The 11,999-nt window shown below is 63.2% G+C and overlaps 1 protein-coding gene across 1 annotated transcript; it reads left to right on the plus strand.

The window, feature by feature from the left end:
* The first annotated feature begins 10,576 nt into the window (after positions 1-10,576).
* CHRAC1 (chromatin accessibility complex subunit 1) lies at positions 10,577-11,999 on the plus strand. The gene is made up of 3 exons (XM_051844845.3): positions 10,577-10,841; positions 11,453-11,579; positions 11,661-11,999. The coding sequence occupies exons 1-3, from the start codon at positions 10,698-10,700 to the stop codon at positions 11,765-11,767; spliced, it is 378 nt and encodes a 125-aa protein (XP_051700805.1). The 5' UTR covers positions 10,577-10,697; the 3' UTR covers positions 11,768-11,999.

The raw sequence follows: 11,999 nt of genomic DNA on the forward strand, positions 1-11,999 counted from the left end.
CCCATGCCGATAGCTCGGACGGAGTCCACCTGCGACTTAACCGAGAATCAGCAACAGCGGCGGGACAGGTCGGGCAGGGCTGGACAGGGCTCTGGCTCCCCCCTGCAGGGCTTGCCCCCCACCCCGGGTCCCAGTGCATGCGGCTCTCTGCCCAGTGACAGCATCACACAGCCCTAACAACCCCTCCCACAAGGCACTTCAAAAGGTTCCTGGAAAAGTGGCTGCAAAAATTCTGAAATCTGCACGTAGTTTTTATAACACATTTCCCATGAGCTTTTGGGAGAGCCCTGGTACCACAGGGAGGACGGCCTGGGGCCCAGAGCAGCAGCCCCCCTCAACCCCCTCCATGCCCCCAGGCTGAACACCTGATTAGAAACATAGTTTGGGGCTGGCGCTGTGGTGCAGTGGGTTAACGCCCTGGCCTGAAGCCTCGGCATCCCAGCTGGCATCCCATATGGGTGGCCGGTTCGAGTCCTGGCTCCTCCTCTTCTGATCCAGCTCCCTGCTATGGCCTGGGAAAGCAGTATAAGATGGCCCAAGTCCTTGGGCCCCTGCACCCACGAGGGAGACCCAGAAGAATCTCCTGGCTCCTGGCTTCGGATCGGCACAGCTCTGGCTGTTGTGGCCAATTGGGGAGTGAACCATCGGATGAAAGACCTCTCTCTCTCTCTCTCTCTGCCTCTCCTCTGTGTAACTCTAACTTTAAAATAAATAAATAAATCTTTAAAAAAACAAAAACACTGAGAGTGGGAGGGTGCCCCAGGCGCTTCCCCAGAGCCATCTGGGAGCCTTGGGAACCCAGAGCGGACCACAGTGAGCCATCCAAGCTGACTCCTGCTCACCCCGTCGCCTCCCCCACACCCACCCGGGGTTGGCCAGCCCTCTGTCAGCCCTGACTCAGACCCCTGGGGCTCCTGCTGACGCTGCCTTTCCTTGAAGACCCCGAGGTTGAGGTCGGCAGGAAGGGTCTGCAGCGGGACCCCAGAACCCTGAGGCGGGGCAGGGGCGTGCAGTCTCGCCTCTTCTTCCTGCCCATCTGCTTTTCCTCATTGCCTTCTGCATTCTAGCGGTGTTTCCGCCATGGTGCTGAGGTGACCTCGGCAGTGACTGGCCCCAGGTCAGAGTCCGCCTCTGCCGGGATCCCCTGCCCTCCCAGGAGTTCTGGGTGCCGGGTCCCTGCTTGTTAGGCCCAGCATCTGCACGGATCACCGCCCCTGCGTCTGCCGTCCGCTGGGGAGCCCGCCCCAACCTTGGGGCCCCTCAGTGAGGCACCTGCAGAGACCCTGCACCCTTTCTCCCACACACGCATCCCACTTTGGGGTGCTGTGTTTCTGCATGGCCAGAATCAGCGCGTGCCTATTCCCCCACGTCCCGCTCATCCCACATCAAGAGTGGTAAGTTCTGACAAACGTGGCCACCATGACGGCCAGGCTACAGGCGTCCCCCGCGCCCGCTGTTGGCTGACCCCACACGTCTGTGTGCCCTCCCGGTGTTTGCTCTGACCCAGAACTCCACTGCTCCGGGGTTGGCTCCTCCTATTCGCAGAGGCCTGCGGCATGCTCCCCCGTGTGGACGTGGTCTGTTCAAGGGGTCCTGGTCCCGGGCGTGGGCCGCTGCCATCCTTGGGCACGCCAGCATGCGGGCGATCTGTGTGCACACACTGAGAGAATCGCGGGGTCACGTGGTGGTGGTAGGGGTAACGTTCTGGAACAGCGAGCTGTTTCCCATGCTTGGGGCCCCCGACGTGCCGCAGCTGCCGCAGGGGCCGCATCACGCTAACCCCGGCGTCCCGGCCCTGCCCCCTCGGCCCTGCCCCCTCGGCCCTGCCCCCTGGGCATCAGGTGCTTGAGGGTTTGCTTGTGGATTTCATTATTTACCACTTCCAGCTCAATGTTATTCACTCCTATGTCTCCCTTTTTGCTTTGTAGCCTGTTATTCTTACGTCTTTATTTGAGAGGCAGAGCAAGCCCTCCCATGTGCTAGCTCACCCTCCAAATGCCCACAGTGGTCAGGGCTGGGCTGGGCTGAAGCCTGAAGCTGGGAGCTGAATCCAGGTCTCGCCTGTGGAGGGCAGGGGCCACTTACTGGAGCCATCACTGCTGCCTCCCAGGGTCTGCATTAGTGGGAGGCTGGAGTCAGAGCTGGGGAAAAGAACCTGGCACTCCCACCTAGGACACAGGTCTAAACGGGTGCTTAACCCCCAGGCCAAGCTCCTGCCTTTAACCTTTGCTTTTTTTTTTTTTTTTTTTTGGACAGGCAGAGTGGACAGGGAGAGAGAGAGACAGAGAGAAAGGTCTTCCCTTTCCATTGGTTCACCCCCAGTGGCTGCTCCGGTGGCCCGCTGCAGCCGGCGCACCACACCAATCCGAAGCCAGGAGCCAGGTGCTTCCTCCTGGTCTCCCATGCAGGTGCAGGGCCCAAGGACCTGGGCCATCCTCCACTGCCCTCCCCGGCCACAGCAGAGAGTGGACTGGAAGAGAAGGAACCGGGACAGAATCCAGTGCCCCGACCGGGACTAGAACCCGGAGTACCGGAGCCGCAGGTGGAGGATTAGCCTAGTGAGCCATGGCACCAGCCACCTTTGTTGTTTTTAATGATGACACAAATCACACACAGCCAGGGTATAAAAATTGGAACATCCGTGGAAAAACGATTTTAAAATCAGAGAGCCACACTGCAGGCTCCGCGTGGGGCCCTGGGAGACAGTGAGTAGAATTCATGCCTGTTTCTGTGGGCTGCGGGCGCTCCCACAGGCAGACGGCCAGGGGTCGGCTGGAGGAGACAGGTGCATGGAGGGTAGGGGGGGCTTGGGGCCTGTTTGGGGAAGAAGTGAGGCACACAGAGAGGTGGGTGGAGCCTGGCGTGGACAGTGAGGGGCGGCAGATTCAAGGTGTCTGGGAATGAGGCACAGGTGCCCTGGCTCTCCATGGGGGCGCAGGGGAGAGCAGCCCCAGGACTCCACCCCCACAGGTACCAGGGTTGTGGTGTTGGCCTTGGCATTGGTATCCAACCTTCCCACATCCTCTCATGCCCTTCAGGTCATCTCTGGCCGCTTAAAACAATGCCCAGTGCAAGGAAAGTGCCCTTAAATAGCGGTTACGTCCAGGGAAAGACGGAGGAAAATGGCCTATCAACGCAGGTGTGCTTTGCCCTGGCTGTTGGCGCTGTGGACCTGCAGCCTGGATGCGGAGGGCGGCAGGGGGACTGCAGGGGACTGGCAACCAGCAGAGGCGGGCACGGGGGACGCCTGGCTCCTGGATTCCTTCCGGTTTCCCTGCTTGGATACAACAGTGAACGGGAGCAAGCCTGCTCCCCAGGGACTGGAGCCACCCTTGCTGCCACCGCCTCCTCCCCAGAGTCCCAAATGTGAGCTAACCAGGTGGGGCTGCTGCCCCGGGAGGGGGCACTTCTCCAGCCACTCCTGCCTATGAGGCCCCTCTCTGGTGGGGACCCTCACGTTTCTGCCGCCAGGGCCCGGAGGCTGGGGGTCCTCGGCGTATCTGACCTCCTGCCTGCATGTCTGTGGCCATCATGGGCATCCTGCGCCCTCAACACATGTTCTGAAAATTTCCGTTCCTTGTTTTATTGCATTTTACTTTTTTATTTAAAATTTTTTTCTTATTTCTTTTCTTTTCTTTCTTTCTTTCTTTTTTTTTTCTTTTTTTTTTTTTTTTTGACAGGCAGAGTGGACAGTGAGAGAGAGAGAGAGACAGAGAGAAAGGTCTTCCTTTACCATTGGTTCACCCTCCAATGGCCGCCGCGGCCAGCACACTGCTGCCGGCACATCACGCTGATCTGAAGGCAGGAGCCAGGTACTTCTCCTGGTCTCCCATGCGGGTGCAGGGCCCAAGGACTTGGGCCATCCTCCACTGCCTTCCCGGGCCACAGCAGAGAGCTGGCCTGGAAGAGGGGCAACCGGGACAGAATCTGGCACCCTACCAGGACTAGAACCCGGTGTGCCGGCGCTGCAAGGTGGAGGATTAGCCTAGTGAGCCGCGGCACTGGCCTTTTCTTATTTCTACTTTATTTGAAAAGCAGAGAGGGAGAGAGAGGATTTCCTCCCCAGATAGGCCCCAACAGCCATGGCTGGGCCAGGCTGGAGCCAGGAGCCTGGATGGAACCTGAGTTCCCCATGCGGATGGCAGGCGCCCAGGTACTCGAGCCGTCGCCACCTTAACCACCACACCAAACACCACTCCCTCGGCGAAACTCCTGGTACCGCTGCCCCAAAGCCTCCGCATCCCACCTCCCAGCACGGCCGCCTGCTCCGAGCTGAACTGAGGTGTCACTGGCAGTCCCTTCCCAGCCATCGCCGCCTCCTACTGTTCCCCACGCAACACGCAGAGGCCACCAGGCTTCCCCAGTCAGTGCCACCTCCCCGCCAGGCCTCCTGCGTCCATGCAGGGGTGGGGTGGGGGCACAGTGGTTAAGACGCCCATACACCGCATCTGAGCGCGGGGGTTCGAGTCCCAGCTCTGCTCCCAACCCCAGCTTCCTGCCATGCACATCCTGGGAGGGAGCGGTAACGGCTCAAGCAGTCGGGTCCCTGTCGCCCAGTGGGAGACCTGTGGGGAGTTCGCAGCTCCCCTGAGGCCTGGCCCAGCCTCAGCTACTGCAAGCATTTGGGGTGGGGGTGGGGTGGTGAACCAGAAGACAGGAGCTGTCTGTCTGCTTCTCTCTCTCATTAAAAAGCAGCAGCGGCAGCAGCAGAAACCATATTGCCAGCCATCAGCCATCTTTTGCAGAAATAAAAAAATCCATCCTGAATTTCACATGGAATCTCTAGGAACCCCTCACACAGCCAGAACACTCTTGGAAAAGCGTAAAGCAGAGGACTCACACTTCCTGGTTGCCAAATGTACCACAAAGCTCCAGCAACCACACGGCGCTGTGGTGTGGCTGAGCTGCTGCCCGAAACGCTGGCATCCCACACGAGTCCCGGCTGCTCCACTTCCGATCCAGCTCCCTCCCAGTGTTCCTGGGATAGCAGTGGAGGAGGGTCCCAGTGCTTGGGCCCCTGCCACTCATGTGGGAGACCCGGAAGAAGCTCCTGGCTTTGGCCTGGCCCAACTTTAGCCATTGCAGCCACATGGGGAGTGAACCAGTGGATGGAAGCACTCTCTCTCTCTCTCTCTCTCTCTCTCTCTCTCTCTCTCCCTCCCTCCCTAACTCTGCCTTTCGAGAGAAAACAGTGTGGTATGGGCACAGAGACACACACATGGACCAATGCACCGGAACACACAGCCCAGAAACACTCCTGCACATACAGATGAATGATTTAACGAGGGTCACTCAGTGGGGGAGCAACAGTCTTGGCCACAACTTGGGCTTGGAGAACCGGCACCCACACACCCCAGCAGGAAGCTGTAGCCTCGCCTTAGGCCGTATACACACGTGAACTCAGAAGAAACTGAAGGGGGCTGGTGCTGTGGCAGAGTAGCTTAAGCCTCCGCCTGCTGTGCCCGCATCCCCGATGGGCGCTGGTTCGTGTCCCAGCTGCTCCAGCAGTGGTCATCAAAAGGGAAGGAGTTCCGACACCTGCTACCACACAGGTGACCCTGGAGGGCTCGGTGCTCGGTGGACGACCCAGTCAGAGGCAGAGAGCAGAGCTGGCTCCTGGGGCTGAGGGGAGGACAGACAGCTGTGGTGGCTGGGCACCAGTGGGACTTGCTTACTGCCAATGACATGGCTGAAATGGTAAACTGTGTTATGCATATTTCACCACGATAAAGACATCTTTTAAAAAAGATTTATTTGAAAGGCAGAGTTAGAGAGAGAGAGAGGGAGATCTTCCATTCACTGGTTTACTCCCCAGATGGCTGCAATGGCTGGAGCTGGGTGGATCTGAAGCCAGCAGCCAGGAGCTTCATGCGGGTCTTCCACATGGGTGCCCAAGGACTTGGACCATCTTCTGCTGTTTTCCTAGGCACATTATCACGGAGCTGGATAGCAGGTGGAACAGCCAGGACTTGACTGGCGCTCATATGAGATGCTGGCGCTACAGGTGGCTGTTTCACTCGCTGCACCCCAACACCGGCCCTGTGGGGAGCAACTGGGAACAACTCGGACTAGACTAAGTTACTGGAATTAAGACTTATTCTATGCATCTGCTCTCCCACAATATGGCGCTGGGAGAGGAGGAAACAGCTTCTACATAGCTGCCTCCAGTTCAACCAATAAGCAGCAGGACCTGCTCCTGATTGGAGGAGAGCAGCGTACTCGGCGTGTGGGTAGCAGAGTTGGGATTGGCGGAAGAGGACTATAAAGGAGGAGAGAGACAACATGCACCAGGAACATCTATCTGAAGGAACACCTGTGCAGCCCCCCGAGAGAGCCGGCCGGTGGTGTGCCGCTCCCCCGCGGAAGTGGGGAAAATGGCGGGGGGAACCGCCCTTCCACGGAGGTGGAAGGGTCGGTAGCCAACCCGGGAAGAACCAGCAGCAAACCCGGGAAGGGCCGAGCAGACAAAAGAACAGCACAGGGTCCTGTGTCGTTCCTCCGCGAAGACGGGGAGCGACACGGCCCAGATAAAAACATTCAAAAAAAAAAAAAAACACGTCAACTCTTGTCACTCTCCAGCTGACAACTACCAATGGCTCCCTCTGCCACAGAGGGGCAGAGGGTGCAGCCTGGCTCCACCCTCCCCCACTGCAGCCCCTCACCTCCCAGCCCACTCCCCAACTGTGCAGCCTGGCTCCACCCTCCCCCACTGCAGCCCCTCACCTCCCAGCCCACTCCCCGACTGTGCAGCCTGGCTCCACCCTCCCCTCCCCCACCCCAGCCCCTCACCTCCCAGCCTGCTCCCCGACTGTGCAGCCTGGCTCCACCCTCCCCTCCCCCACTGCAGCCCCTCACCTCCAGCCCACTCCCCAACTGTGCAGCCTGGCTCCACCCTCCCCCACCACAGCCCCTCACCTCCCAGCCTGCTCCCCGCCCGTGGGCCTGCTTGGCCCTCGCTGTCCCCACACAGGCCGTTCTCTGTCATCACAGCCTGGTATCATTTTCGTCACTTGTCAATCACATTCCTTGGAGCATGCTCATTAAGCACTTGTTAGGCGCGGAAATCTCAGTGCGGGGGGTGGGGTGGGGGGTTGGTGGCCTCCGCTCTTGAGGTCCTGCTTCCTAATCCCAACCCAAATCCGTTTCGGCTTAGGTTATCCTGGCTTCCTGGAGGAGGAGGGAGCCTGTCTCGTGCCTGGGGCTCCACGGGCAGGTCCCAGCAGACTCATCTCCCACACGTGAAAGCTGGGGTACCTCCAACGCTGGCTGCTAAGGACCGGCTCCTTAAACCTCCCGCCCCCTGCCGTCAGTTATGTCCACGGGGTGGCCTCGGATCTCAAGATGACAGCTCCAGCGGACAGACAGGTCTCAGAGCGGGTGGGCGACCCAGCTCTGGTGAGATGTAAGAGCAAGACTGCTAAGATCTTCCCGTCCTCAGCAGGAAACACTTTTTTGTCTTGAAGTTTGGAGTAGCAGCAGCCATCTTGGAGCCACGAGGCAATATGCACAGAGCCTAAAACCAACTCTCCAACTGCGGCAACAGAGACTCTGAGCCAAGGTCTTCCTTGCACCCTGCGTTTGGCTTCTGCAGCAGCAGACGTGGCCATGGCCGTCTCAGCCTGGCACCTGAGACAGGCCTGCTGGCAGGGTCCTTGGCCAGCACCTGCCACCCCTCCCTGTTCTGAGGTCTTGTCGCTGGGTCTTCAAACCTCGGCTCTGACCGGTAGCTTCTGTCCCTGAACTGTGTGGACCCTGCGCCTCTGCTGCCTCTCCCTTCACCCCTACCTTCCCGCACACCCTGGAGCCTGGTGCCCTGAGTTACCAAGCCACCCGCTGAAGGGCAGGATGGGCTGGGAGGAGGGGAGAGAAGCCGGGGTCTGAGACCTGGTCCCTGGGACTTGCTCAAGACTGCCCACCACTGGAGGATGGGCAGAGGAAGTTACCACGCCCAGAGCAGGTCACACAGGCACCTGGTCTCCCTACCAGGGCCCAGCCGCGGCACTCAGGGAGTAGAGGCCTTGTCCTTTCTCTCACTGGGACCTGCCAGGACCCACCAGGACCCACGAGGGCACGGTCAGCCACCGGCTGCCTGGTAAGCGGTCGGAGCCAGGTGAATCCGAGCGGGCTCCAGGCCATCTCCCAAAGTCAAAGCGGCCTGCAGAGCTCACGCCCAGCTCCGCTCAGTAAACCTGGCGAGGCCCTCCCAGCTGCAGCTTCCGGAAGCCCCCAGACCACTTGGCTGCTACTGCTAAGTGCTGCCATAAAAGGGGTTAACAGTAAGCCCCTCCTCCCATGTCAGGCCCTGGGGGGAGGCTCAGCATCCGGCCAGGTGGCCCCGTCAATCAAGTCCATCAACAGGTCCCCTAGGTGGGCAGCAGGGGCCAGCGGGATCCGGGGTTGATGCTCTCCTCCCAAGCACCCCGCCCTTGCCAGCCAACAGCCCAACTCCACTAAGACCTGGTGCAGGCGAGTTCAGTGGCTGCTGGCATTACGCAACAGGCACGTGGGCCTTCAGCCCTGGGGCTACAGAGAGGGACCTCACGGGCCTCCGCCACCTGCTCTCTGTGAGTGCCCGAGCTCTAACCCGGAACTCTGGGTTCCAGACTCCTGGCTTTGGCCTGGCCCAATTCCAGGTATTGCAGGCATCTGGGGAAGTGAACCCACGGGTGAGAGCTCCATTTCAGACACAGACTTGGTGCCAGTGATTGGTTTTCCAGGGTGTTGGAGGAGCTGGAGGGCTCGTGGGGGAAAGGCTGGCCATGATGCATCTGCCTCACGTAGGCTCCAGGCGCCGCTGCAGGGCAGGAGCCCAGGCCAAGGCCCCTCAGGCCAGCACCACGTGCCGTCCATCAGCGAGACCTACGCAGAAGCCAGCACCCTGGGGTACTGACAGGGGGCAACAGCCGGCACAGCTCTCGGGGGCTCCTGTGGACGGAGTGAGCAGGCGGGTCAGCACAGCAGAGTGGCGCCGGGGAGGGAGATCCCAAGGATGGGGTCGCCACCTGTTGCCCTGGGGCAGCTGGGACCGTTTGGGGCTTTATCTTTCGCTGTGCGTGTTCTCTGCCAGTCAAAAGGCTTCTAGACTGTTCTATCTCCCAACGGCCACTTCCCATGCGCCCTTCCTCCTAGCTCAGGCTCCTCCCCAAGCTTAGCCCACCCTGCTCTCACACACACTCGCAAGGGAAAGGCTGGCCAGCCAGGGACCCAGAACCCTGAGGCTTAGAAAAGATGTCCACACGACAGTCGCGCCCTACTGTGGGGCTGCCTCTCGCCCAGCGGCTCCTTTGTGCTTTGTGACCCTCGAGGGATTCCTCGCTCTCAGGGGAACCAGCGCCCCTGACCAGGAGCTGACCCTGAGGGCAGCGGCTTCCCCACCCTCTGCAGCGCGGGGCGGTGCCAGGGTGGCCTTGGGAACCACACCTGCTCCCCGGCCTCTCCTCCGCCTTCAGCCCCAGGGCCACCCTTCTCCCCCAGCTGCCTGGCCGGCCACAGGGCTGCTTGGGTCCTCAACGTGTGCCCCTCCCTCCGGCTGTGGGGGTCGGCAAGCGCGCCTCGCGCCAGCCTTCTCCATGCCGGGTCTCTCCCTTCCCTGTCCTCTCTCCCGCCACATCCTCGCGGCCGCCCCACCGGACGAGAGCTGTGCGGCTCCCTGGCTGTGCCTTGCGCTCGGCTCTGTGGGCCAGAGCCCGCGGTCGCATGGGGGAGGACCACGTGTGCACTCGGCTCTGCTCTGCCGAGACCACCCACTCGCCAAAGCACTGACAGAAACAGGAAGGAAGCAGGCAGGCACCGCCTGTTCCTCAGGGATCCCTCACCCAGCATGGCTAGGGCGAGGGGAGGGCGCCGCCGGGAGCCTCGAAGTCCGCCCTCGCCCCTGCACCTCGCCGGCCACTGCGGGCTCCAGGTGGGCCCCTCGGCCTCCTGACAGCTCTCTCCCCAGGCGGGGGCCCCAGGGCAGCTCTGAGCAGTGCCCAGGGGCCCGGGGGCAGAGCGGGGGCCCCGGGGCAGCTCTGAGCAGTGCCCAGGGGTCCGGGGGCAGAGCGGGGGCCCCGGGGCAGCTCTGAGCAGTGCCCAGGGGTCCGGGGGCAGAGCGACGATGGGGGAGACGCCGGAGCCGGCCCGCCCGGCGAGCTCCGCACCAGGCCCCGGCAGCGCTGCTGTCCTCGGGAAAACACGCCCCAAGGCCACTTCCCCCGACTGCCGTCACCCGCGGCGCGCTCGTCCCTCTTCCTCTCCCAGTCCGGCTGGCGTCACCGTCCCCCGAGGCCCGGACCCCACCATTCCCGACCGCGGGCTCCGCCTCCGAGCCGAGCACGGCCCCTCGTGACGCCTCGGACGGCGCTCGCCGAGCTCACTCGAGGCGAACCGTCCCCGGGGCGGCACGACCAGTCGCCTTCGCTCGCCCGCCGGCCGCCTTGCTTGCTGCCCCGCCCTGCAGCCTGTTCGCCCGGCTGCCCCTTCCAACCCCTGCCCGTGGGACCGGCCGCTCGGCCCTCGCATGCAGGGCGCCCGCCCCCGGGACAGCGCGGGCGCAGGCGCGCGGGGCATCACGGGGCTTGTAGTTCGCACGCGGAAGGGCCGCGCTCCTGCCCTGCGCGCGCGCCTCCGCGACACTACAACTCCCACGGGGCAGTGGGCCGCGGGAGCCCGCGCCGACCGACTGGCCCGGCCGCTCCTCGCAGTGGGGCCGCCGGAAGATGGCAGAGGTGCCCGTGGGCAAGGATAAGTGCGGAGAGCGGCTCGTCTCGCTGCCCCTGTCCCGCATCCGAGTCATCATGAAGAGCTCCCCCGAGGTGTCCAGCATCAACCAGGAGGCGCTGGTGCTCACGGCCAAGGCCACGGTGAGGCGGGCGAGGACGCGGAGGGCGGGCGGGCGCGGGGCCGCCCTGAACCACCGCGCCGCGGAACCCGTCCCGCCGCGCTGCCCAGAGCCCTCGGCCCGCTCGCCGCCGGCGGCTGTCAGCAGGCGCGTGCGCGCCGCACTGCCGCTCCCACCCCCGCGTCCCTCCCGCCATCCCCTGCGCGGGTCCCGCCCCGCCCGCCCGCCGCGTCCCTCCCGCCGTCCCTTGCGCAGGTCCCACCCCGCCCACTGCGCGTCCCTCCCGCCGTGCCTCGCGCGGGTCCCGCCCCTCCCACCGCGTCCCTCCCGGCGTCCCCTGCGCAGGTCCCACCCCGCCCCACGCGCGTCACTCCCGCCGTCCCCTGCGCGGGATCCGCCCCGCCCACTGCGCGTCCCTTCTGCCGTCCCCTGCGCGGGGCCTGCCCCGCCCACTGCGCGTCACTCCCTCCGTCCTCTGCGGGGTTCCCGCCCCGCCCACCGCGTGCCTCCCGGCGTCCCTCGCGCGGCTCCTTCCCGCCCACCGCGGCCGGGGAGGGTTCTGCACGGGGCCCGCGGCGCTCCGGCTGCCCCGTGTGCTCCCGCGGGCTCAGCGCGCTTGTCCGTGCCGCCCAGGAGCTCTTCGTGCAGTACCTGGCCACCTGCTCCTACAGCCAGGGCGGCGGGCCCGAGCGGAAGGCGCTGACCTACAGCGACCTGGCGAGCACCGCGCAGCGCTCGGACGCGCTGCAGTTCCTCGCAGGTAGCCGGCCCGGGACGGGGCGGGCGCGAGGGGGCGCGGGGCGCCGCTGACCCAGCTGACCCAGCTCTGTGTCCATCTCAGATATATTACCGCGGAAGATCTTGGCGAGCAAGTACCTGAGGATGCTGGCGGAGCGGAGGGGCGAGGAGGCGGAGGAGGGCGGCAGCGACGAGGAGGCCGCGCCTTGAGCCCGGGGCCCCGACCCCGGGTCCCCGCCGGCTGGAGCCCGGGGCCCGGAGCCCAGAACCCTGAGCCCGGGCGGGCCCCGGTTCCCGGCTCGCCCTGCGCGTTCCCGCACTGCCAGGTGCAGGCTCTGTCTGGTGTTTTAACATTGTGGTTGGCTCTTTGCCCAGATACTATTTTTTTATTGTAAAGCACCGTGTTTGCGTTTTCTATTAAAGACCGGTCCGTATTCTCACA

Source organism: Oryctolagus cuniculus, chromosome 6 (genome assembly GCF_051225735.1).
Source record: "Oryctolagus cuniculus isolate XC-2025 breed Fujian yellow rabbit chromosome 6, ASM5122573v1, whole genome shotgun sequence".
In the NCBI taxonomy this organism is placed as follows: domain Eukaryota; kingdom Metazoa; phylum Chordata; class Mammalia; order Lagomorpha; family Leporidae; genus Oryctolagus; species Oryctolagus cuniculus.